The sequence below is a fragment of the Bacillus rossius genome, chromosome 1, assembly GCF_032445375.1.
Source record: "Bacillus rossius redtenbacheri isolate Brsri chromosome 1, Brsri_v3, whole genome shotgun sequence".
Classification (NCBI taxonomy): Eukaryota; Metazoa; Arthropoda; class Insecta; order Phasmatodea; family Bacillidae; genus Bacillus; species Bacillus rossius.
Window position 1 is genome coordinate 329,721,859 of NC_086330.1, and position 27,937 is coordinate 329,749,795.

General features: G+C 37.4%; 2 protein-coding genes across 2 annotated transcripts in view; one reads left to right on the forward strand and one right to left on the reverse strand.

The window, feature by feature from the left end:
• LOC134528028 (uncharacterized) overlaps positions 1-2,772 on the reverse strand; it is a 68,714-nt gene extending 65,942 nt beyond the window's left edge. Inside the window, exon 1 of the mRNA XM_063361207.1 lies at positions 2,483-2,772. The gene's annotated coding sequence lies outside the window, so the exon portion shown is untranslated. The remainder of the gene's footprint in view (positions 1-2,482) is intronic.
• A 604-nt stretch (positions 2,773-3,376) lies between these two features.
• The window catches only part of LOC134528029 (TAR DNA-binding protein 43-like), a 73,637-nt gene continuing 49,076 nt past the window's right edge, over positions 3,377-27,937 (forward strand). Inside the window, exon 1 of the mRNA XM_063361208.1 lies at positions 3,377-3,738. Within this exon, the coding sequence (XP_063217278.1) occupies positions 3,504-3,738 (235 nt within the window). The 5' untranslated portion in view covers positions 3,377-3,503. The remainder of the gene's footprint in view (positions 3,739-27,937) is intronic.

Genomic DNA, 27,937 nt, shown 5'->3' on the forward strand with positions numbered 1-27,937 from the left:
TTAACGGCCACTCCCGTGATGATCTGTAGATAGATTCGTGCCTGGGCTCACCTGAGTGAGTTGCGGGACCACGAAGATAATATTAAGGGGCAAAGTCTTTAAGCTTGCAGTCGGCAGGCATATGCTCGACGAATTACGTTAAGTTCTGTTCGGGGGAGTTGGTCCGGACTGTAAGATGACTGCGTTGCGAACAGTTGTTCCGCGACGAGCAAAAATTAAAGCGGTCGGGATAAGCCCTGCACCGGAAAAGGGCACGGGGGCACGTGGGGAGAGGAATGAGGTTTTAGTGAATTATAATAGTTACCAGAATGACGAATCCAGAGCACAACAATTTAAGTTTCCCCGCAGGATCACACGTCCGTCCCGGCCCATGAGTAAAAGTCTACTGCCACGCCAAACTTTCTAATGTGCCGTTATGTCAATTTTATAAACATAATTAGTCATTATTATTTATACGACACTCGTATCTTAATGACATCTGTCTGAATTAGTTGGCGGAAGGCCTATAATAATAATACATAACAAAATTTAGATTAATTATATTTTAAAATAAAAAGTCAAGTTGGAGACTGTCTGTCACTTGTCGACTACTCCAGTGGCTATTTGCAAGTAAAAAACAGGGAGGTAAATTAGGTTGGTTAACACTGTGGTTAATTATTGGCGGAAGGCTGCAAGGGACGTTCCGGACATTTATAAATTGCGGTTTCCCATGGGGGAAACCGCTGCAGCCCTACGACGCACTTTCACTATTAAGGGTTGTTCTGATAATTAAATATCACTTCACTAATCACAGCAATTCATGATGCGTGAGAACTGTTTGGTGGTGTTGGCATATGGACGTAATCTGTGAAGGCACTCACCGGCGTCGATGGCTCGTTTGACTCACGTGAAATGTGCTAGAGGTGCGTTCCGTTAGCGGGGTTTAATAATGACGGGTGGAGGACGGGCTTTATGACCTTCGGAGGGACGACGACAGGAGTGGTCCCGGTTGGAGAAAGACTTCAAGTGGCTACCTAGTATGCTGCAAAGCAGTGGTCAGGTGACATTTACAAACTATTCTAGGTTTCTTGAACAGCCATGTTTACAAATTAATTTTAAAAGCGATTATACATACTTTGCTATACATATTTCATTTCATGTTTTCTTTTTTTTACATGTATTATTTGTGACAGTGAAAGGTGGTAATACAGGTTGACTTGTCCCAGGCAGAGAGGAGGAGCGGGAGCGGTCCCCGAACAGGGGTCGCTGCCCAAGAGCAGGGGAAGATCGGGCAGAGGGGGGGGGGAGAAAGTGGGAGCGGTCCCCGAGTAGAGGTCGCTGCCCAAGAGCAGGGAGTGGTAGGAGCGGTCCCCCAGAGAGGTCACTGCCTACCAGAGGAGGAGGGAAGGAGGAGGAGCGGTCCTGCAGAGAGGTCGCTGCCTACCAGAGAAGGAAGGAAGGGGGAGGAGCGGTCCTCCAGAGAGGTCGCTGCCTAAAACAATACTGCTCAAATATTCAGTCACTTTTATTGGCCCAGAAATACTTTCTGTCTGGCTTAGCTCAGCCAGGGTAAATATACAAAATATGTACATATTCAGTAGGGAGGGCACATCTGTACCCTTCCTGTGCATACATATTCTACTTACAAAACTCTTTACATTCACTTGTATCATTAACAGTTTCTTGTCACAACACCATATATTTACATATTTGCCCTGAGTTAGACGGGGCAGGTAGACAAAGTCACCTTACTTTACATTCCCCTTTGTCTGCCATCTAGGGGCGGGTGGCGAACTAAATGTCCTGCCCATAGAGTGTGTAGGAGGGGTGGCGCACTTGGGGCTTGTGCTATCATACCAGCCGAGGCCAAAATGGTGGACATGACAAGGTGTTTTACAGACAATTTAGGTATGAAAATTTTTTAAACCCTAATACCTACCTTTTGTAAGTGGTATAGGGAAGTACAGAGGGCACATATCTTTAATATTCCACCATAATATTACAGAGTCAGTCCTTAAAGTTTCCTAGAAACACAGTACGATCGCGAAAACTAAATGTCAGTTTGGTATATAGTGCATAGATGCGAAGTGGTCTAAAATACACGAGACAGTCTCGCCCTTAGCGCTCCAGACTTGTTAATTTTATTTTCTACCATTTCTATTATTTAAGAGTTTTTCCTGAAAATCTGTCATGATAACTATTTTGTTACCAAATTTTACACAGCAATAAGATGGTAGCACCCCATATTTTTACAGCTCGTAACACTTCGTACACCACAAAGATAATGTCGTTGGGAATATTTTACATATTGAGTCACCATCAATAGCACCTATATGTTACAAACGAATGCCTACATTGACAAATGTGGAAATAACCAGGCTCTTTAGTGTTATGTTTTGGCAAATGGTTATAATATATATATATATATATATATATATATATATATATATATATATTTATATATATGTATATAATTGCTATATTTATAGTGAACAAAACTCACTTGTAAATGAATGATGAGTTATTGTAAATTGTTGTCTTCACTTCTTTTAATTTAATTCGCCTAATTTAACAAAAACTGCTTCTGTTTTGTTGCACGCTAACAAATTATTTTAATGCACAATGCAAATAGTCTATATTACTTTGGAAAATGATGGACATGCAGTCTTGGACAGTCCACAATTCAATTTGTTTTTATTTTTTCCCCACAATTTTTGCTACCGATACAAGTTTTTTTTTTCTGTTTACACTTTTTTTTTGTTATACTGCTAATATTCTTTACAAGCAAGAGTTGGTTGCTTATGTACGATTACATGTTACTGGTCGAAGCTTTTTTTTTCAGCTAATTGTTATTCCATATTTGTTAGACGCCCAAAACCGACTTAAGTTTAGAGATTGCACTGTGGAAACTGTTTAAAATAACTAAAATGACTGTGTTTAATGACGTAGATATTTATTTGTGAACCTGTATTCTAAATTTAATTATTAATATACAACTTGGTGTTTTGAGAAGTTAAAACTTGATTTTCTCATCATTTTCAAAATTTTGCTGGCAAAGAAAATATTAATTTTGATCCTACTACTATTTAACCATTTATTATTTAATGATTGTTATCCTTTTTTCTGTTATGTTGAGAAACCATGTCACCCAGTTAAATGTATTAAATTTCACAATTTAAAATTATTAAAATTAGGTAAATTCCTTCCAACACAACCAAAACAATTTTTATCGGTTTGTTGTATAATTGTAAGCGTGAGAACATAAACAACTAGTTATTCATTTCCCTTGTTATACATGCACTATAACTATTTTGTTCGGTGCCTAAAAGAGTTCGTATTATATCTCTTTCATAATGTAAATGTTATTGTTGTCTACTTCCGTATCCTTATTGTGGTTAGTTATTCTGGTTGTCTAATGGCGTCTGTTTAAGTTGTGAGTGTCGTAATAAAATTTTAGTTTTGAGTGAAATTTTGTTATTTTTTGCCGTGTGTGCTTTAGTTTCGAAGTTAAGTTTCCACCCGAAATGAGCTACCTTCAGGTTGCGGAAGATGAAGGCGACGAGCCGATAGAGTTACCAACAGAAGATGATAATACTCTATTATTATCTACTTTAGCAGCCCAGTATCCTGGAACGTGTGGTCTGCGGTATCGCAACCCAGAATCTAAAGCTATGAGAGGTATTCGATTAGCTGATGGAAGACTTCACCCTCCAGAAAATGGCTGGGGAAATTGTGTTTACTACTGTGTCTTTCCGAAAGGTCAGTAAATTCATCAGAACATTGGACTTCGTAACTGTTGAATGTCCGGCATTTAAATTTGTTAAGCATTTAAACACTGAAATTATTATTTTTTTGGAATCTTCCTTGAACATAATGTTATTTTCTGTTGTTTGTGATTCCCAGCTTTGTTTTCCTTTGGCTTATTTAATTATCCTTCGTGTTTTCTTTTGTAAAAATGGTACTCTATGACGCAAGTGTGGTACATTACGGTATAATCTAGGTTAAAAAAAAGTATTTTTGCTCACTTAAAAATGCTAAATGAACATGGAAGACTTAGCAAATAGAAAACATAAATGTATGTGAGAAACCTAGTGGCATAAGATAATTTTAGCTGTACGAGAAAGGTTAATTTCTATATCAACTTTAATTTCTTAAAAATAAAGAGAATCCTGAAATTGTGTTTTTGAGCTGTACAGATGTACCTTTAATTTTTTATTATTATTATTATTTATTTTTACAATGTTCTGAAGAGCATAGCTCTGTTTTGGAACTATACATGTCACTTTGGCATAATATGACACATAATTTTTCATAACACAATTCATACAAATATAATAAGTTTCACAGGTAATAGCATTAGGCCGGGTTTATAGAAAACGCAAGAACGCAGAAACACAAGAAACGCAACTACGGTAAAAGTCCAACCTTAACTCTTCTACCAGCACGTTTATAAAAAACGCAAGAACGCAACGCAGAAGTTGTTCAACTTTCTACTTTTTGCGTTTTCTCCTTGCGTTTCGGCATTCTATATTGGTTGCTTAGTATGTGGAAACTGAAACTGTCATGTAATGCATATAGAAGGCTCTGCGATTGTAATTAATCGTTACGCTTGTATTTATTTATGTTTTGGGCTGGCATTCTTCTAGTGAATACAGCGCAATGGAGAAGCTGATTAATTTCTTGTTCAGCTTATCCAAAATTTTCCCTACCTGTACGATAAGTACAACAAAGATTTTAAAAATAATCATCACTTATTCCTGAAATTTTAATTTTTGACGTTGGCGATGGCCGGCGTCCTTGCGTTTTTTATAAACGACTGTGAATTTCTTGCGGTTGTCGCGTCCTGCGTTCTTGCGTTTCTGCGTTCTTGCGTTTTCTATAAACCCGGCCTTACAGTTGTACATTTAACATTTAAAATATTTATCATACATTTAACAATAAGATCTGGCACAAATAAAATAGTTAATTTAACACTTATTCATTATTCATTGTGCTTAAAAAAATTGCTTTTTAATACAAACATCAATTACACTTTCAACATATAATATAGTTCTTATACATAATTTTGGTGATGCTTTTGGTCTATATTTAAATGAGATCAATTAAGTAGTAACTATATAACTGCACTTTTAACATTTACAATATTCCTCCCACAGATATATTTTTAGCCATTTAACAAACAAATGTTCAGGTTTCATGTCTTTATATTTTTTTGGCAAGTTATTGTAGAGTTTGGTTATGTTGACTGTGACACTAGCAGATCCATATTTAGCTGTTCTAAAGGCACCTAGGTGGATATTTCCAGCTAGCCTTGTATCATGACTATGGATAGTATTGTTTTTTAAAAAAGAAGTATTGCCATGTGTCAGGTTATTGATAATTTTGTACATATAAATTATGCTTGCAAGTTGAATCTGCATTTTGATTGGTCATATTTTAGTTTCTAAGAAGAGAGTGTGGGACGGGGTCAAGAAAGGCAGGCCATACAAAATTTTAAAGGCACATTTTTGTAATATTTCTAGTTCTTTTATTATATAATGTGACCCATGACCCCATATTGTGCACATGTATTGAAAATGAGGATGTATTAATGCATAGTACACACTTTTACGAATGCAGAGTGGAATACTTTTTTTTAGGCGGTGTAATATACCTATTACAGGAACTATTTTAGCTTTTATAAAGCTTATATGGGCATCCCAGGTTAGCTTACTGTCAATTTGTAAACCTAGATACTTAACAACATTAACTCTTTGTATTGGTTTTTTGTCTATGGTGAGGTTAAAAGGGAATGTGGTGTTTGCTGAGGCTTTGGCTATGAACATGTAGCATATTTTTGGTACATTTATTGTCAACTTGTTTTGTATGAACCAATTATTTACAAAATTTAAATCATTTTGCATATTTTCAGATAATTGACGTGTTGTGTTTGCTGTATAGAATAGGCCTGCGTCGTCAGCAAACAGGGACAGTAGACCATGAAGGGGCAGAGCCCCAAGGTCATTAATATACACCAAAAATAATAAGGGTCCCAAGACTGATCCCTGTGGTACTCCATAGGACATTTCCAGCTCTTCACTATCCATTCCGTTAACTGAGACATACTGCTTTCTTTTATTTAGGTAACTCGCAAACCATTGTTTGGCAATTCCTCTTACTCCAGATGCTTCTAGTTTATGTAATAAGAGGTTGTGGTGTACAGTATCAAATGCTTTCTTAAGATCTATAAATATTGCACCTGCAACCTTGCCCTCATCTAATGCTCCCTCCAGCTTTATTACTATATCTGTAATTGCATTTGTTGTAGAGGAATTTTTAGTGAAGCCGTATTGGTAAGGATAGAGGAATTTATATTTTTCGTAAAAGAACTGCAGTCTAGATTTAACACATTTTTCCATTATCTTTGATAAAGTTGGAAGGATGGATATTGGTCTATAGTTTCCAGGATCTGTTTTAATTCCTTGCTTATAGATTGGTATTATTCTTGCAATTTTACATTGGTCTGGAAATTCTCCCAGAGAGAAGGACTGGTTGATTAGATGGACTATAGCTGAGTTAAGTGTTCCTTGTAGCTTTTTGAGTATAATGTTAGTGATTCCATCTTTAATCTTGTTATTTTTGTTTTTAAAATTTTTTATGTGTCCATTAACCTCACTTACTGTTACTGGATTAAAAAAAATAGAGTTCACATTATTTTTAACAGGGGTACTGTAATTTGTTGGAACTGGTTGTGGTAGCTTATCTGCTAGGTTTTTGCCTACATTAGCAAAGAACACATTAAACTCATCTGGTACTGTCTTTACTGGGACGTTCTTACCATTACTGATAAGGTTAACTGCCTCTTGGTGGTTCTCGATTGGTTTGTTATGAATAATTTCATTTATAATTTTCCACGTTTCCTTGGGGTTTTTAGCATTAACTTTGAATTTGTTGGTATAGTAATCTATTTTTAGTGTACGTTTTAAATATTGACACTAACACAGCATCTGTTATAGTCACCTTTCCAAAGTAGATATTGGGGATTCCGCTTTAATTTTGTCCATAAAATATTTTTCCTTTTAGTTAATTCGAGGAACCCTTCACTTATCCAAGGTGCTGTGATTATTTTTTTTCCTGACATTTTAGTTATTCTAGTGGATTCACTGATTCCATTTTTATAGTATTCAATAAATTTATCATAAATATCATTGATGTTATTTCCTATCACTGAATATTGGTTTTCATTAAAGAATTTTATAGCTGCCCTGAAGTTAATAGGCCTGGAAAGAGTGACAGAACCAGGTTGTCTATTTGTTACACATTTCGTTTGCTCACTTACACAAAACAGGAGGGCATTGTGATCACTAAAATCTACTGGAAAGTTAAATACTTGTATATTATGTGAATTGTTATTAGTTAATATATGATCAATTAGTGTAGCAGAAGTGTCTGTTATTCTTGTTGGTAGCTCTTTATTACATTGTTGTAAGCCTAGGCTGTGAATGAGGAGATTGTAGGCTTTTGCAGTTTTGGTGTTCTCTAAAGTGTTAATATTAAAATCACCTATTGCAAATGTGGGTTTCCTTAAAGAATCTACCATTATTTCTTCAAAGTCATCCATAAAGACTTTTGCATTTTTAAGTTCTGGGTTGTAACCTTTTACTACATTAAATTCACTATTACCCTTTTTAATATTAACCACCATTATACTATGGAATTTCTCACATTTATGGAGTACATTACATGACCAAGATTCGTGCACATAAATACCTACTCCACCCCCTCTACCAGTAGCTTTTTCCGAATGCTGGAAGGAATATTCTACAATATTATAAAACTTGGCCATGCTATTGTTGATCCAAGTTTCTGATACTACAATAATGTCAATGGGTTGAAGCTTACGTACCATAATTTCCAGATCTTGCATCTTATGTTTAATACTTCTAGCATTAACATGAATACCTTTAAATGTAAAGCATGAGTCGCAGTCATTCTTCAAATCATCACAGCTGTCACCTTGAATTTCACTAAATTTGTGTTCAACTAGATTTGAATATTGCATAGTTATACCTGGTTTTTATATCTAGTAACTGGTATTAATATGTTCACATGATGCTATTCATTCGTACTCTTCACTTCTTCTTTCAGTCTTTTTATCACTGTTTCGTCTTTTATGTGGATTTCCCTGGAGGTTTAATTTTTGCGTATAAAGATATTGCCGTCCCTGACCCAAACAAACTTGAATCCATATGGTCTTAGATCTCTGGCCTGCTTATGTAGAGCCTTGTTTCTGGCTGTCAAGTGCTGGTTTATGTAGATGTTATGTCTTGGGCCATGTAATCCTATACTTTGGCTTGTCAGTTCCTTTGACTTCTTTGCCTTCAAGATCTCTTCTTTCTTCCAGCGATGCACCAGTTTCACGATTATTGGTCTGGGCATTTCTTTTTTGCTTGAGGGTAACCTGAATGCTATTACAATGTCGTGAGGTGTTAGGTTAACCCCAGTAACCTTTGCAATTTCACATATTACATTAGTAACATTTTCCCCTTGTGTTTCTGGTACCCCACGAATTTCTAGGTTTTCTCTTCGTTGGTACTGTTTCAGATCCTCCAGTTCTTCCTGTAGTTGTTTCACTTCAGCCTTGCCTGTGTTGTGTATTTGTTCTTTTAATAGGGCCATTTCCTCTTTGATTTTTTCAAATGATTCACTCACAAAATTCACGGATTTTCTGTATTCGTCTCTTTCAGCTTTCCCTTCCTTCAAGAATGTTGCAAGCATAGTTTCTAGTGATGTCATTCTATCTTCTAAAACTTGAAGGTTAGGTTTGCTGCAGACTTGCCTATTACATTTCCATTTCTTATTCGGATCTGATGAAAATTCTTGATATTCAGTTTTGGATAGTTTTACACAGTGCCTGTGAAACCATCTGCTGCATTTATTTTCACAATTTATTGCATCTTCATTGTCTTTTACTTGTTTTCCACATACAGAACAAAAATATACATGTGCCACGTCCGCCATATTTTTCGTTTAAGAAGAAGTTGGAAAATTCCTACTGGATTCTGAATAACTTGCAAGTGAGCAGGACAATGAAGTGGATCGGTGATTGTTAAGTGTAGTGGTGCCACTTAATAAAAAAAAAAGGGGGAAACTCCTGAAAATGGATTTATTGATACTTTTATTTTGTAATATGTCACTGCTTTTCCGTAAATTAATACTAAAATACTGTTTTTTTAAACTAGAGATGTTCCTTTATTTACCTTGTAAACAGCATCTTTATATTCCTTGTGGATTATCAAAAACCATCATTTATAGCTTTGGTATTACTCGAATAAAGGGGCTTTGTAGAACGTACAGAAAAAAAACATTAGGAAAACATGATTTTTACACACTACACACGTCCCTAAATTTACCCTGAAGGAATGGTGCCTTCATTCCTACTGGTTCGTTAAAAATAACAGTTTAAAGCTTACATTACAATACCTGTGTTTTCACTCTGCCGCTACCATTCATTGTTTAGCCGTGATCGTGTCCCTCTTTGTTTAGCACAACTGTGGCCAATCAGGGTATGAAAAAATCCTGATTTTTTAAAAAAAAAAAAAAAAAAATCAGATTTTTTGGATTAAAATCGGGTTTTTTTTTATTAAAATACGATTTTTTTGATTAAAATATAAAAAATTGTAATCTGTAATATACAGTACATTTTCATGACTGTTTTCATGACTTGACTTTGCTCTGCAGTACAATTAATAACAGATTAATTCATTTTGTAAAGACAACTAGCCTAATTTTCTTTCTTTGAAATAACCACATTTTACATTGCATAATGTTTTAAGGACACATTAATGATGTCTCTTTTTGAAAATTTTTAGTACAGTAACACAGTTAACATTAGTAAAAAAAAGATGTCTTATAGAAAATAACTACATCATTGAAAATATATCATATTTAAATGTAACTTTGTCACTTCTGTCATCCCTTATAGTATTATAGTCCAATTGTTCTAAATAAAGTAATTTAAACTAAAATCACAAATTCCTTTTTTTCTTCTCAGAATTGCACACATACGAGAGTATTCAAAGTAAAACTTCTACATAAAATATTACTTATTTAAAATTTTAAACAAAAATACAAGTTTTGCAGCTTTTTCTATACCCGGTTGATTTCTTAATGTTGACTGAACCAAACCAGACATACCAAAGAACTGAAAATTTCCTTCTTACAGTTCTAAAAATAGCATTTGACATTGTTGGAAGACAAACCTGTTGCCAAGAAGATATATGACACACACACAACACAAACACATGAGGTAGAGGAGAGAAGAGAGAAAATGAGGTGGCATTTAAAGGTACCTACATTCCACCCACCTATATTTAACAAGTGTTTCAAAATAACTAAAAATACATTGTAGAAGAAATTAACTACTATTAAATTTTCATTCTATCATTGCAGCAGTCAATTTTTTATGTAAGTAGTCCTGACTACTTGGTTTAAACAATACAGTATAGGAAATATTAACGTTCATACTATCATATTATCAATTGATTTTAATCATTGATTTAAAAAAAATCACATGATTTAAATAATTTAAATCACTATTTAAATCATGCTGATTAAAATCAACATACCCTGTGGCCAACTATGGAGAATTAAAAATACATTAATTTTTCCACTTCATATATAATATTGAAATTTATCCATGGATCCTGAATGCTTGATCCTGTGGTACATAATGCTTGCCGTTTTAGTTTAAAACGTCAAAATATCCTGATAGCATGATCCTGTTGGCTTGATCCTGTGGTACAATATGCTGCTGTTTTAATTCAGTACATCGGGAGATCCTGTACTTAAAAAATATTGTCATATAATAATGAATTATGATCATAAATAGAATTAAAAGGAATTTTTTAAACCTACAATCATAATTCTTTCTTATTTTGCAATTTCTTCAATGTGCAGGATCTTCCGACATACTGAATTAAAACAGCAAGCATTATGTACCACAGGATCAAGCCAACAGGATCATACCATCAGGATCAAGCCTTCAGGATCCAGGGATAAACTAGGATACATGAAACACCAGCCATATTAAACACAGTACCTATATACGATGGCTGTAATCAAAGAATTCTTTGGAAATACTGCAAAATACAATGTGTCAGCAACTCCATTGCATATTAATTATTCCTCATAGAAAATGAACGACATTAACAATTCTATTCATATTTTTGGCTCCCATTAGGCTCGTCCATTACGCGACTCAAAATAGTATGTACTTTAAATGCAATGTAATACAATTACTTATTCTAATAAAACATCAAACATGAAATATAAATATTAAAAATCCTTTACAATTGCAATAGAGTCATTATTTAAACAAATTTAATCATTACAACATCTACATTCACTAAAGTTCTCCAAAAAAATTTTTTAAAAACACAGGTAAACAATGAATGTTGGTGATAGCGTGAATACGCAGGGATTTGTAATTTACCCTGTAAACTGTTATTTTTTAACAAACCAATAGTAATTAAGAAAACTTTCAGGATTAATTCAGGAACGTTTCAAGTATATGGAAAACATATATTGGTTCCTATTTTTCGCGGGTAAAAAATGAATTGTGGCGGCAGTGTAAAAGAACCGGTATTGTAATGTCAGATATAAAAATTTAATTTTTTTACAAACTAGTAGGAATTATGAAACCATCCCTTCAGAGTAAATTTAAGGACATGTGTAGTTTCTGAAAACCATGTTTTCTGATATTTTTTTCCTTTCCGTTCTATAAAGTCCCTACATCTGAGTATTAGCATAGCTTTGATTACAATACCTAGGTATGCATTGATGCAGCAGTCACAATTTTTTTTAACATTTTTATACGTAGAGATTCATAGGATCTGCAAACCTATAATCACAATATTCCTTTCTAAAGCCAGGTTTGTGCATGTTCACCATACATATTATGGTTAAATTCTCGCGTTGCAGCTTTTCCGTAAATAAAGTAGTTAAATTAGGAATATATTTTTTTCCAAAACTAAAGATGTTCTTCTGTTTACCCTGAAAATGTTTTTATATTCTGACTGGTTTGTGAGAATTCACAGTTCGTAGGTTACATTACAATACCTGTGCTGTGACGTGACCGCAGCAATTTTATTGTTTGCTTGTGTCATTCTGTGAGAGAATTTGTTTTTGAGGACTTCAGTCAAATATTGAGAATGATTCATTAGGTTAGGTTAGTTACATTAATAATACTGTAAAAAAATTTTAATGGTTGCTTAGGAATTAACAATTTAAGATACAGCTATCCGGACTTAACCAACCGTTCACACAATTTCACAGTATTTGAAATGTAGCTTGACTATTCTCTGGTTTCTTCATCACATGTCTATGAAAGATGACATGGATATCTTTCATGCACGTTTTTATCCTGTAATATTTGTTGTAATTTTCTTATGTTTTGGCTTCTCAGTAAACAAAACAATAAAATTCTGAAAATTATGTTTTTCAGTACAACATATGTTCCTTGTTTGACCCTGAAAACAGCATTAATAAATTCCCACTGGTTTCTGAAATATTTTCATTTATAGGTTACATTACAATATTTGTGCAGTACATGGTCGTCAACATTTTTTGCTGTAATTGCAAAGCCATTCATGTGATTCTCCATATATAATATGTATATTTTGGATTTGGATTTTGTGGTACAGTGGAATTTAAATAAAAATTAAAAATAGTGTTACACCAATCCCTCACTTTGCACATCTCCAAATTGTGCGAATTCATTTAACACAATGTTAATTTTCCTGCACCAGACTTGAATAGCACAAATCGCCACAGCAAAAAAAAAAAAGTCTGGCATGATTCCACAAGTCTGCTTCAACTCTGTAAACAACAAATGTGCAGTAGCATGGAGTTAGCTATACGAGGGAGGAAAAGATGCACGTGCAAGTCTGACTACGCTATCGGCTGTTACACAAACATCAGCTATGCGGCCATTCCATGCCAAAAAGGACCAAATTGTGTACAACTAAAACATAATTAAAAATGTTTATATAAGACTATAACTACCCAACATATCCTTAATTAACCAGAAATGTATACATTTTTTGATTATTTTTAATTTTTCATACATAACTTTTCATTTTAAAATGGGTACCTAATAATTACCATGTATTATGATATTGTCACGCGGTAAAATTTTACGTGTAGAGTTTTTTTTTAATTTGGCTTTGTGCTTGTAGTGCTTTGTGAGCCCGCGTGAGTTCCTGACACTTGTTTGCGACACTCGGGCTTTGTTTTGTTTTCCTGGCGCGGTAGATTGCTAACGCTCTCTGTTTTTCTGGGGCGGTGACGTGATTCGCCGCCCGAGAGCCTGGCCAGCTGCGCGGGCGGTTGCGTCATCCTGTCCTGGAATCTCCGGGAGTGTTGGCTGCCCTGGTTGGTTTCGCTGCGTTGGTGTTTGTGTCGCCACCAGGTGGCAGACGTGCGAGTCTGGCATGACCGGTGGAGGGGGGGATAGCGTCGGTTGGCGGAATGGCGGTTGGTTTGTGGAATCGCGGCCGGGATTTTTGTTTTCGCGTGGAGTGTTTTCGACGTGATGACGTGGTGAAGTGGATTTAATAAAAGGGGCCACCCTGGGTGCACCGGGTGGGTTCTTCTCGGTGAGGTGCTGGAGGTCTGTCGGAGCCTCGGCTTGGCGGGTAGCTGCGTGCTGCCGTTCGACGGTGTTGTAAGTAATGGCGAACTCGTAATTTTCCTTCACCTCTTGTAACAGTTGTGGGCGTATTTTAAAATTGGGTTAGGATGACTTAACGTTTTGATTCTTTCCAGGAGTGCAGGCAGTGTGTGGTATCCAGTAATGTAAATTTTCTTTCGTTAATTTAGCTTAAGGATGGGTCGAGGTGTGCGTTAAGAATAATCATGTTATTTTAAAAGGAAGTAATACTCGTTCTAAGAAGAGGATAAATTATTGTGTATTTATTTATTTTTATTGTTTGTTACCAGAGATATTTTGACATGATTGACTTTATTTAATTATTTAATTAGTTATTTATTTACTTTTGTGTTGGTCACAGTTTACCATAAATAAAACCTGAAACGATGTGGGATAAATAATACTTTATTTTCTTTCAGTCAACACCCTACACCCCCTGTCCTAAGGAGGTTAGACCATCCCTGTACCAGCTCTACTGCTACCACCCCCCCCCCCCCCTAATGTTTATTTTGAGTGACATTTGTGTAGATCTTGACGGAGACCGAGGGCCCTTGCGACAAAATGGTGGAGGCGCCGGGTATGTCTAATTGTAGGGTGTGTGTTATTTTTTTAAAATTTGTTTGGTGTAATGGTGATGTTTGGTTTTAACCATATCTGTTTCAGGGATCACGAGGTACAGCCAGGTTATTTATAAATGTTTTAAGCATGAGAAAGTATTAAGAAAGCCTATTCTGTAATGGTAATCATTTTCTTTTTTTTTCAGCCAGTGTTTGAGATAAGTGTTTATGTTTATCAGCAAGGAACAACATATTCAGGTGTTTTAATTTGCATACCTTCCATTTTCAGGTTTTAATTAGGGGAGTGGAGACAGAAAGCCTACTCACATGTACTCTGAATAAGTGTAAAAATGAAATGGTCTTGTTATAGAGTTAAGTATTTTAAATTTTCATTAAGTTAAGTAATTTTTTTTAAACATTGCACTTTAGTATTTCACTTGTTTTTTTTTTTTTTGGTATTGTGTGTGTGTAATTATAAGCAGTTGATTTAAGATTTTTTTTTTAAGCCAGGTTAGGTAGGAGGCTGAATGTTTATCAGGAGCATGATTATTTTTTTTAGTTTAAGTATGTCCACACACTGAGTATTCTGTTTATTTTTTTTTATGTTTGGGCATGTCTTATAAATACACTCTTAGCCTATGTACTGACGACAAGACAGGGATACCTGATATTTGTGAAAATAGTAGTTCAGATGAGGAGCCCCTGGTAAAGATACAAGAAAAATTGCATTTGTTAAACTCAGCACCTAGAGAAGACCACCACGACACAATGGAGGCAGGAAATTTTTTTGTGGAACCTAGCTATTTTTGGGGGAGACAAATAGAAGATGTCGATGAGTTTATAAAACAGTTTAGGAGAGCAGCCAAGGTCAATGGCTGGAATGACCAAAAATGTATTGCGTATTTACCCACATTTCTCAGGGGACCAGCTAGCTGCTGGTATGACAGTTATGAGTCAACATTGGAAAATGTGAAAACGTTTGATGAATTAGCCACTGCTTTAAAGGCTGCTTTCGTTCTTGTAGGTCAGGTAGAAGACCTGGAAATAAGACTTCAATCAAGAGTACAGGGTGGGGAGGAACCATTTGAATCTTTTATTTACGACGTTCTTCACCTTTGTAATCGGCTTGACCCCAAAATGCCAGAAGCCAATAAAGTGAGATATTTATTAAGAGGCTTACGACCGGATATTGTGGAGAAAGTTATGTTGTTTCCTAACAACACAGTAGACCAGTTGCTAGGAAATCTAAGAAACATTGAGGCAGGTCTATACTATGCGAAGAGTCATGATAGATTAAAGGGAAGTGGGGCTGTAAAACCAGAACAAGTTCCTGTTCGAAATATCAGGGAGGCAGACACAATGGATTCAAAAATAGAAAACAGACTAATGGAGTTGGGGAAACAGTTAAAGCAACTGCGTGAAGAAATGGAAATTTTAAGAGTTCAGCCCATACACTTACAAAATTTCAGACCTAGTGGAGAAAATAGAAATAATCTTAACAAACAGAAACACAACAGTACACCTAGAGACACAACCCAAGATCCCGGTTCTAGAACCTTTGCTAGACCCCAGAGGACCTTTGATGGGAGACCCATTTGTTTTAGATGTAACAAGCCGGGACACATTCAGTGGAACTGTCGCTCACAGCCAAATATGCAGAAAACAGGGAAACTAGGCAGGAAAAGTTATGCACAGACTAGGAATGCATTCTGTAAAAACACAATGTCCCTTTTTAAGTGCGATGGAGTGTTCAGTCTAAAAACTAAGATTTTTGGGACAGAGATCCCCGTTTTTATAGATAGCGGCGCTGCTGTATCTTTAGTGGATAGTAGGTTAATTCCTAAACGTTTTTGGAAACCAGCAGAACACAGAGTTGTAGCAGGGGTGTCTGCACAAACCCACCACTTGAATCACATGGTTATGCTGGGTTTTAAATTAGGCCAATTTTTTTATCATCACCCAGTAGGACTGGTAGAGGCACCAATCCGTGGTCTTATTTTAGGATGTGATTTTCTTACTAAGTTTGAGGCAGTAATTTCATGTAAGGGAAACAGAAATACTTTATTTACAATAAACCATCCCACTGCAGGCATTCCAGTACAAGGAGCAGAGGTGAGGGAGGCTAAGGACAGACACATAAAACATGATAAAATTAACGCACCCCCTTGTGATAACCAAGTTCAAAAGTCAGGAACCCAAGATGATCCTCCTAAAGTAAACAAAATTGAATCAGAACCTACTTTGAGGTTAGGTTGTGTCAGGATAAAAGAGCATTCACACAACGAGGCTAGGATGCATCAACGAATTCCAGTGTGTTTTGCAGGTAATGATTTAGCAGAGGAAGTTAGTAGTAGAACCCTAAGGGGCAAAGAGAAAACGTTACAATTACCTGTTTTTGTTGGGCAAGATATTGATTTGACTAAGAAGCAACAGTCTGACCCCAGGTTAATGCCTTCAGGACCTAGGACAAAATTACGTAGATGGACCAAAAATGTTTCTTTGCATGATGATGTGTTTTGCTATAATAATCCCAAGCCAGATAGAATAGACCAACGCAGGTACGACAAACGAAGACGAGCGGTGAGTTATAAGGTGGGGCAGGAAGTGTTAGTGTTTACTCCGATCCGGAAAAAGGGGTTTTCGGAGAAGTTGCTGCATCGCTGGTTTGGTCCTTTTGTTGTTGAGAAAAAAATATCTGATAATCTGTATCGGTTTAAAAAGTGTCAACGTGGTAAAGTTAGCTATGAGGTAACTAATGTGGAAAGAATGAAACCATTCTTTGCTGTCTGAGTTTTATTTATTTATTTTTTTTTTTTATGGTGATGTCAATTGTGAACCCTGTTTGTATTGTGTCTAGATTCTTTGTAAGGCCATCAAGTATTTGTTTTTGGTGTTCGTTTGTTGTGTATTGTAACCTGTGATACATTTCATTTCGGTCCTGGGTAATTTTGTTTAATAGTGACTTGTCAATTTAAGATTTGTTTTTTTTTTAAGTCGCCTGTAAGAGTGTTTCAGGCACCCTCAAAGCCACTCGGGCCCTCATAATGAAGACAACTTGCTGGTGGCTACTGATGGGTATGCTGGTGCTGTCTCGAGGGGATGACGCGCCTCATTCGCCGTTCCAACCTGAGACAGTGGGGGTCATCGCTGGTGCCCATTTCTTTGAATAAACCGGTTGAAGTATTGAGTTTCATGGTCAGACATGTTCAGAGTATTGCATTATTTGTGATAGGGGGACCCTATTTTTGATTATCATTAGAAATCCATACCTTGTGGGTATTGGAACGTTCCCACGTGTAGCTGCACTGGATGAGACCACTATGTTAAATGCTGAACTTACTGTTATGGTTTTTATATTGGGAATTGTAATTGGTATGTTGGCTTTTCTTATCTGGAAGTGTATTCAACTTAAACGAAGTGCACAGAAAAATTTGAAGATATCGTCCCCAGTCACGCCTGTTGAGGCCTCCACGAGTGGAGAGGCTATGGACTTACGAGAACGATTACGTAATGAAAATGTAATAAAGGCCACATTGTCCAGTAACACTGGTGATGAATTTCTTGTAAACATCACACTTATCGAACCATGAGGTAAATTTTCTTTGATTGATGGACTCATCCTAATTGTTTACTGTTTTCACGGTTTGTAATTATTTCAAAATGGTATTTGTTGTTTAATGAAGAATTAGCTATGTTTTTTTTTAAAACAAAGTAAGTTACGACTAATTATTTGGGCACATTGGTGTATTGTTTATAAAGATTTAGATTTTGTTTGTTAACCAGAGATGACCCTAGGTGTCTGCTATTTTGATAGGTTATGCTGGAATGGGAGTTAAGCCAAGAAATAGTTCCTTATCTCCTTTACCTCCCTTCCATACTCCTTCCAGTGTCATGTACTGTGCGTTTGAACCAGATTTCCATGGACTCGGAGAGCCAGGACCAACTTTAAACTCGACATGTGGTGCTAGTGTAGAAGATGAACTGTTATAGCATCAATCATCGTGTCCATCCTCATTACCGAGGATCTGGGACTATACAGCCCGTACCTGGTGGTGGGAAAAAGTAACTGTTATCCCATCCAGGAATTGTTGTGGGCTGTGTGTAACTCCTGTGGAAGTGCATTCGCCGGATGACCCCAGTTGATTGCGACATGTATGTGTGGACTCTCAGTTTCTAGAAGAGAAGAGACGAGACTGCTTGGTCGCAGTGGGGTTCGCCGCTATCATGGCATTGCTACGTTGAGAAGCCAGTGCTACATTTCTGTACTAATGATTTTGGTGAACGTTCTATCCCGCAGCTGGTTGCTGCCATTACGACTCTGTGAAGATTTTGGACTTCAACTAACTTTTGAAACTTTTGAACTACCTTCTGGTTCCTACCTAGAAGCGTATCCTCTTGTGCCCTCGGTCCTCTTAAAAGGGGAAGGATATTTTGTTACGAATTTCTTGTTTTGCTCGGGTTAACCTTTATTTGTAGGATGTAAGTTTTGTATCCTAATTATTGAATCTGCGGGGTAAACAGGCACCTGGGTTCATCAATGGTTAGGCGTTTTTAGATTCCCATATCTACCTTGTTTGAGATTTGCCTATGTTAGACACTGTTGTTAAATGACATTAATGAAAGGTTAAATTTATGAGTTTGTCATTTTCTATTGTTGAAGTATGTTGCTACCCCTATGTAAGTTTGTGTTTTTGAATCACCTAAGATTATTTTTTTTTGTTGTTATTGTTTATTTTGTTGAGGAATCTGATGCTGGGTATGAAAGTTTCACAGTATTGACGGATGGCACTGCTGGCAACATACAGCAGAGATGGCTGGAGCTGAGGGGTGCTACTCCAAATGGTGGAGCCCTGGACTTGGGGACGAGCTGCAGATCGTCCACTGGGATCATGGCTTCCACCGCCCCTTCGAGCTGTTCTGTCACCATACTCCGCCTCTCTCGGCTGTAGGCCAGTCAAGTTAGGCTTAAATGTGCTTGTACCTCAAGATTACTTTATTTAGCTCAATACAACTATGTACACTCATAATTGGAGATATGAAATTGTAATTTTATGATGTAAGCAATCGGATCAATTTTTGGATACCTCGAACCCGTCTTTAAGTCTAGCTCTGTTTGTTATGTCATCGATTCTCCTCTGGCCGGTCTTGCTATGACTTTTAGGAATTGGCTCGTGCCTCTCAGGCTTCTTTTGTAATCTTAATAGTTAACATTGTAAAATTTTCTTTCAATCCTTTGTTTGTAAATTTAAAGTTGTGGTTCATGGCTTGTGGGGCACAAGCCCTCGTCGTCCGGAGTGATGTCACGCGGTAAAATTTTACGTGTAGAGTTTTTTTTTAATTTGGCTTTGTGCTTGTAGTGCTTTGTGAGCCCGCGTGAGTTCCTGACACTTGTTTGCGACACTCGGGCTTTGTTTTGTTTTCCTGGCGCGGTAGATTGCTAACGCTCTCTGTTTTTCTGGGGCGGTGACGTGATTCGCCGCCCGAGAGCCTGGCCAGCTGCGCGGGCGGTTGCGTCATCCTGTCCTGGAATCTCCGGGAGTGTTGGCTGCCCTGGTTGGTTTCGCTGCGTTGGTGTTTGTGTCGCCACCAGGTGGCAGACGTGCGAGTCTGGCATGACCGGTGGAGGGGGGGATAGCGTCGGTTGGCGGAATGGCGGTTGGTTTGTGGAATCGCGGCCGGGATTTTTGTTTTCGCGTGGAGTGTTTTCGACGTGATGACGTGGTGAAGTGGATTTAATAAAAGGGGCCACCCTGGGTGCGCCGGGTGGGTTCTTCTCGGTGAGGTGCTGGAGGTCTGTCGGAGCCTCGGCTTGGCGGGTAGCTGCGTGCTGCCGTTCGACGGTGTTGTAAGTAATGGCGAACTCGTAATTTTCCTTCACCTCTTGTAACAGTTGTGGGCGTATTTTAAAATTGGGTTAGGATGACTTAACGTTTTGATTCTTTCCAGGAGTGCAGGCAGTGTGTGGTATCCAGTAATGTAAATTTTCTTTCGTTAATTTAGCTTAAGGATGGGTCGAGGTGTGCGTTAAGAATAATCATGTTATTTTAAAAGGAAGTAATACTCGTTCTAAGAAGAGAATAAATTATTGTGTATTTATTTATTTTTATTGTTTGTTACCAGAGATATTTTGACATGATTGACTTTATTTAATTATTTAATTAGTTATTTATTTACTTTTGTGTTGGTCACAGTTTACCATAAATAAAACCTGAAACGATGTGGGATAAATAATACTTTATTTTCTTTCAGTCAACACCCTACACCCCCTGTCCTAAGGAGGTTAGACCATCCCTGTACCAGCTCTACTGCTACCACCCCCCCCCCCCCCCCCTAATGTTTATTTTGAGTGACATTTGTGTAGATCTTGACAGAGACCGAGGGCCCTTGCGACAATATTGACAAGTCAAGTTGGCGCTCTTTTAACATTGGCTATATATGTTTTTCTTTAACAGATGTGTTTTGGAGGGAAAAGACCAGTTCATTTGGCTTACATCTGTATGGTGTTTGTGGTTTAAAGTTATTTTTCAGAGATTTCAGCTAGTGTTTTTTGATGACCTATTTGATGGTGTCCCATCCGTAACAAAAAAGTAAGAAAGTTTATTATACGCATAAAATATTAATCAAGTAATTGTTTATCATACATGACTAGATACTACAACTAGATGTTAACAGAACCTCAAAGTTTAATGTTGATTATTAATTTTCTGGACTAATAAATCACTTTTTTAAGATTTGTCCTGTCCGTAACATTTTAAGATTTATTATAATAGATAATCATTTTGTTGTTTTTTGTAAATTATTGCGAATTTACCTAAAAATGGGCTATTAACCAACATTCACATGAGAATTTCTATAATAATATTAACAAATTTAGAAGAATGTAATGTACAAAAATCTTTACTTTGAGAGTTGAAGCCAAGGAACAGAATTCCATATTACCGTAAAGTGTACACTGATTCGGAGACAGATGAAGAGTGTCTTGTGCTGAAGCTTACCAAGAACAATGTTCAAAGAGGGCAGTACCTACTCATTGAGCAAGTAGGGCAGAGTATACATAATATGTAGAGGTGAGCCCGGGAGGAGTAGAAGATGATGGCAGCATTGAGATTTTCTAAATGGAGCAGGTTGTACGCGATGGATGCCAGGACATTCTTTTTAAAACTGATACGAGGAAGAAATATGTTGTGAACTTTTCAGAAGTGATAGGTTTACTTTCAGAACCTGAGTTAAAACAGCTTGGAGATAGGATTTTTTACAAATTTGAAAAGATAATTCCTGTGATTATGTAAAATCTGCTTTTCTGAAATAAAAAAATATTTACGTTACTGAAATGACTGATAATTTTAGAATTTTTGTTGTGTTCATTAAGGAGTAACTTTTAAACCAAATTGTTATGTTCAGTAAGGTGGTATTGTAAATTATATTTTGTCCCAGGTCATGTCCCGTCCGTAACGTGTCACTTTCTCAAAAACATTTTATGGTTATTAAAACTAAGTTCTGATTTCAAGAGGTTATGCATGTTTGAACTAACTACTACTATACCATGTTTTGTAATAACTGGATATAAATCACTTTATAATTCACAGAAAATATTCGGTGAAAAACTCACCTTTGCCGTCCTGTCCAAACTGTGTCCCTTCCGTAACAATGCCAAAAAGATGTATAATTGAAGGATCAAAATTAATAATTATCTCGTACATCAACAATTGGAAGTTGTATAATACGTACTAAGGGTGACTGACTGCAGATATTGATAAAATAGTTAAATAATATATTTGAGACAATGTGCAACATTATATTTAAGGTCTAAGTGTCCCGTCCGTAACAATGGAATGGCCCTATGGCAAGTTCAGTTTGGCTATGGAATGTAAAGGACGAAATACTTTTATGTCCACGCAAATACAGCTGGGCCATACTGTTGTCGCCCGGCCACAGACCGGGCTGTGATGAACTTCAGTATAGCCAGTGGCAGGGAACTTGCATGCACAAGCACCAGCAATTGGAATCATGGCTTCTGAGTGTGAGCGTAACGCATTGTGTTCAAGTATTTGAGATTATTAAAGTTAGGGTTTCTTAGTGAATAAAACTGAGAAAATCTACTTTAATATCTTTTATATTAAAGTAACAAACGATTGCACAGCAAGAATGCACAACAGCCATAGACATCTATACAAAAATATGTAACACAATGGGCAACGACAACGTGGCTATTCAACCAAGATCAAAATTTTATTTTTCTTTTTTAACACTCCCACTAAAATTTTACATCATGAGAGCAAAAAAATATTTTTGCACTTAAACATTACACTATTACAGCTTATCCATTATTTGTTCTCTTAGAAAGACAAAAGGTTGAGTGGGCAATGGCTTTGTTAATATATCAGCAAGCTGATTCTTACTTGGAACATAGGATATATTTATTAAACCATTCTCCACTTTCTCTTGGATAACATTGTATTTGACATCTATATTTTGGTTTGTTTGTGAAAAACTGGGTTATTAATTAACTTAATGGCACTCTGATTGTCAACATATAGCTTAATACAATCATATTTTTCATCCAAGTCCAACAACAATTGCTGTAACCATAGTATTTCCTTTGCAGACTCGCAGGCTGCTACAAATTCTGCTTCAGTGATAGAGAGAGCAATGGTCTTTTGCTTTTGGCTTAACCATGTTACTGGCCCGCCATTCATTAAGAATATATATCAAGTAGTAGACTTTCGAGTATCAACATCGCCTGCAAAATCAGCATCGGAGTACCCGATAAGATCATTGCTTTCTCCATATCTAATACAAACATTTTTTGTATTAACCAAATATCTAATCACACGCTTTACTGCATTAACATGTTGTAGACATTATTAATATACCGACTCAACATGTTCACCGCATATGAAATATCAGGTCTGGACACTGAGCATAGAAACAACAGTGAACCAATAGCTTCCCTATAAGGGAATTTCACAGCAGTTTCCTCAAGACAACATTCGGATCAGCAGGAGTTGATGCATGATTGCATTCACTCATATCAAAAGTTTTAACAATTTGATCTATGTACTCTCGCTGATGTAAACAAATACAGTTATCAGACTTTAACACTTCTATGCCTTCAAAATGTGACAAATTCAATTCCTTAATTTTAAAGGCCTGTTTCAAGAAACTAATTATATCTTTAATTACTTTTTTACTTGATGATATTATGAGAGCATCGTCAACATATATTATCATTATAACCTTGATACTTTCAATATTTCTAACATATACACAGTAATCAGCTTGTGACTGAACAAAACCATATGATTTTAAGAATTCAGTAAACTTCTTGTTCCAACACCTTGCTGCCTGTTTTAACCCATAGAGTGACCTATTCAATTTTAATACATTACTTTTGTCAACAAACACACCATCAGGAATTTCTAAATAAATTTCTTCAAGATCCACATTCAAAAAAGCAGTTTTGACATCAAATTGTTGGATTTCTAAGTTATACTTAGCTGCAATACTTAAAATAATTCTAATTGAATCATACCTTGTGGTAGGGGAAAATATATGCTGGTAATCAACACCAGGGATTTGATTGAACCCTCGTGCACATAATCGAGCTTTGTAACGGTTTACTTTTCCATCGTCACCCCTCTTAATGGAAAATACCCACTTGGCTGTGAGTGTTCTCTGTCCAGCTCGCTTCACTGGGGTCCAAGTCTGATTTTCATCATGAGCACTTAGTTCTTCTTTAACGGCTTGTAACCATTCATTCTTCTGTGAACTCTTCATTGCCTCATCAAATGACGATGGTAATACAAATTCCACTAAATTGGCTTCTAAATTCAAATTTTTCCTGGGTCTCAGATTCATTGGTTCATATGGAGAATCATTGAGGCTCTGTGATGGTTCATAATATTAGGATGATCATTGTTACAACTGAGCATACTTTCCTCATTCTCATTCAGTGAGTTTTCATTTAAAGAATAATTATCACTCAATGCAGGGTAGTTTTTGAGTATGACTTCAGATTTATCCTGTTGGATATTTTCATTTCTTTCTTCCATGAATATTTTTGCTATATTCTGCCTTTGTTCAGGATATTTATTCTCATCAAAAACAACATTTCTTGATACTTTAATTCGTTTTGTTTTCACGTTGAACATCTGTAATTGGTATTATCATATCCAACCAATATCATCTTTTCACTTTTTTTTTTTTCTAATTTGGTCCACAACTGATCAGGAATATGTACATATATATCCTTCACTACCAAATACCCTTACATGCTCCAAAATTGGTTTGACTCCATTCCACAACTCTGATGGCGTTTTGTCTGATGTTTGGCTAGATAAGGTTCTATTAAGCAAATAAACTGCACAATTTATGGTTTCTGCCCATAATTCCAAAGATACATCACGTGCATACAGCATGGATCGAGCGCTTTCTACTATTGTTCTAATATCTCTTTCTGCACGCCCATTTTGTTCTGGGGTATATGGAGCAGTACATTCATGAACAATTCCTTCTTTATCTAAGTAGTCTTTAAATGCAGTATTAATATATTCACATCCATTATCTGTATGCAAGGCTTTTACACTTTGCATGTATTTGTTTTTCACAATAGCATTATATTTCTTGAAATATTCAAGAGTATCGCTCTTATTTCTCATGAAGTACACATGTCTGTAGCCGGTTGCCACATCCTTGAATAATAAAAAAAATACCTCATACCTTGAACCGATGTATGACTCATTGGTCCACAGACGTCACTATATACTAGGTCACCAGGTTGTAGTTCTGCCCGACTTGATTTCAGGAATGGAAACCAAGATTATTTCCCATAAGCACATGCTTCACATACTAATTCAGTTTCATTACTTTTTTCAATATTTAAACCTGCAACTATATTTTTCACGCTTTTTTTTTATTTCTTTAACATTTAAATGTCCTAATCTCTCGTGCCACTTTTTAATATCACTTTTATTTTTCTGCACTAAGTTGCATGTGTCAGGAACAACTGTTTCAATGTCCAGTTCATATAAATTGTTCAGCTTCATTTTTACACACATCACAACTTCCTTCTTTACTATGGAATAACCTTTTCTTCAGTGGCGAGGCGTGAGGTTTACATGAGGGGAAGCAACAACTCTGTTTACATCAAAACATTATTGGGGGGGAGGGGGGTGTCCGGGGGCCCTCCACCGGGAAAATATGGATTTCAAGGTACAAAATGGTGCTATTTAAGTAGTTTTATTAACTGAACATTTACTATTCCACAGGTAGAAAAATTGACATTTTTTTTAAATAAATTATTTTTAAAAAATAATGTTTGACTTACATTATTCTGATAGTAAAATACCTACTCTACATTACTTATATACTAAGTGGGAGTGTAGTATCATCTATATCTGGTACAAAATATATAAACAGACAACACATGGCAAAGTAAGTACTTAAAATAAAGAGAAGAACCTCATAAAAATGTACTAGAATAGTACAAATTAAATCTTGGTATTTTTCGTACCAACACAAAAGAAATTATCTTCATACGTGATCAGAAACTCGGATAACTGGTACGTGTACCAAGAAACTGGCACGTCAATCATTCCTGAAACGCCACAATTTTTTTTTGCTAGCCTAAATTATTCTAAGTGTGTAAGGGGAGGGTCCAGGTTAGGGGAGGACCTAAGTGTGTCTCAGGCTGAAGCCTATACACTCTACCATGCGGGTTTTGAACCATGCGGGACAAGGGCGCGTGCATCGTGTGCATATTGGGGTTTACTGGCCAGCCATGGCAGCGATTGGCGCCATGACTGACGCCCCATTGCTCGCCTAGCTTAAAATCTAGCTAATGTGACCCAGGTAAAACCTGCATAGACACAGGGAAAACCCTGGGCCGGGTCATGCGGGGATCAATTAACATGCATTAAGCAAGCAGGTAACTACTGGACAAGAGGGAAGAAGGGTCCAGGTAAAAAGAGTTGGAGGGGCTGAAAAATCAACCATGCTGGAGTTGGGTGCTTGGGCCTTGCGGCCCGCATTTAAAATTTCGGGACTCCTGGGTTATTATTAACCAGGGGCGCATGCGCCCCCAGGGGCGGGCGACTTCACTCGTCAGCCCAGCCCAGCTGCCCAGACAGCCACAGTTAAACCAGATGTGGGCAGATGAGCCAGTAAACCGGCTCGAACTGCGGGTGTACGGGGCGAAAGGCAGCCTGACATTGCGCCATCTTCATCTTCCTTCTTCCAGTCAACAGCCAACAACCTTTCAAGCCAGGGTGGGGGTAAGTCGTTCAGGCGAATTAAGTATCTTGCGAGTCGGACCCTCTTGTCCTCCAAAATCCCGGGACGGTTGAAGGTCGCGCCGCCCAGGCTACCACTGGCTCCAACAGGGCCCCAACTTAAAGGCGCCGCCATCTCTTCCTTCAGAGTTACGATGTTGTTCAGTTCCGTTGCGCGCGCGGCAGTTCACAGCTCCGCAATTTCCAGCCCGTAGTTCGTCTACACTTCGCATCTAGGGCACATCGAGCTCCCCTGCGGTGCCTTCGCCGACGGAACTGCTTTCTGCCACGCACCGAGCTGCATTCAGGCTACCTTTCACCCCAATAGCTGTAATAACGACTCCACAGGCCGGCCATTGGTCCGCGGACTGCTATTGGTTATTCACAGCCACCCCAGCGAGATTGCAACTCTCGAGCTGGGATCCCGTATCCGCCACCCGCGGGACGCGTACGCCCACAAATCCCCCACGCACTGCCAGCCAACAGCCCGCGGGAGAGATGCGCGCGCCCCGAGAGACAACCACCGACTGAAACGCGACCTCGCCACCTGCCCTGCCGAACTGTGGCGGACATAGCCGAAGCAGTCGGCGGGAGAATTCCACCGTCTGCTTCGGCCATGTTCGCTTCAGTTCGGCAAGAAAGCACTACCTTCGTAGCTTCTACCACGTGTTTTTACAGCCAATCCCCTCCCTGAACCTTTGTACCATGCCACCTTCCCCCCCCCCCCCCCCTTCCGAAATGAAACTACTGCGGCAGCCTTCCTGCTGAAAGCGGTCCTACCAGCGCTTCTAAACCTAGCAACGCTTCTAAAACAGCATGTTTTGTGTGTCAACGAGTTGTTTTCTAATAGCGCACAGTGCACAGTACTGGGTCCCAAGAAGATAGTGTAAAAAATACATACACCTAACGGCATGAGCCAAAGTAAAATACTATTCTGAATAAAATATTTATTTAAAAAATACAATGTCTGGAATCTGCCTGGGCAAGCACTGCTTGCCTTGCTTGCCCTGACGTGACGCCACTGCTTTTCTTGTTATCATGCCTTCAGAAAATAAATTTCTTCTTAAGTTAGGCACATGTAGTACTTCATGTAACATGCTTAGCTCCCACTGTCCATTGACACATCTTTTTATTAGAACTTTTCCAATTCCACATACTTCTATGGACTTTTTGTTCCCCAATGTCAATGATTTCTGAGTACAAGCTGTATATTCTTCAAAAAATTATTTTCTATATGTCATGTGGGCCGAAGCGCCACTATCCAAGATCCAGGTGTCTTCTTCTGAACCACTGCCTATATTTGACTCATCAACTACATTAAAAGCTAGCATGGTATTCTTATCTTGAGCTGGTTTCTTATGTATTTTCTTTGGTGCACGACATTCTCTGGCAAAGTGCCCCCTTCTTCCGCAGTTGTAACATTCAAAACGATGCTTCACAGG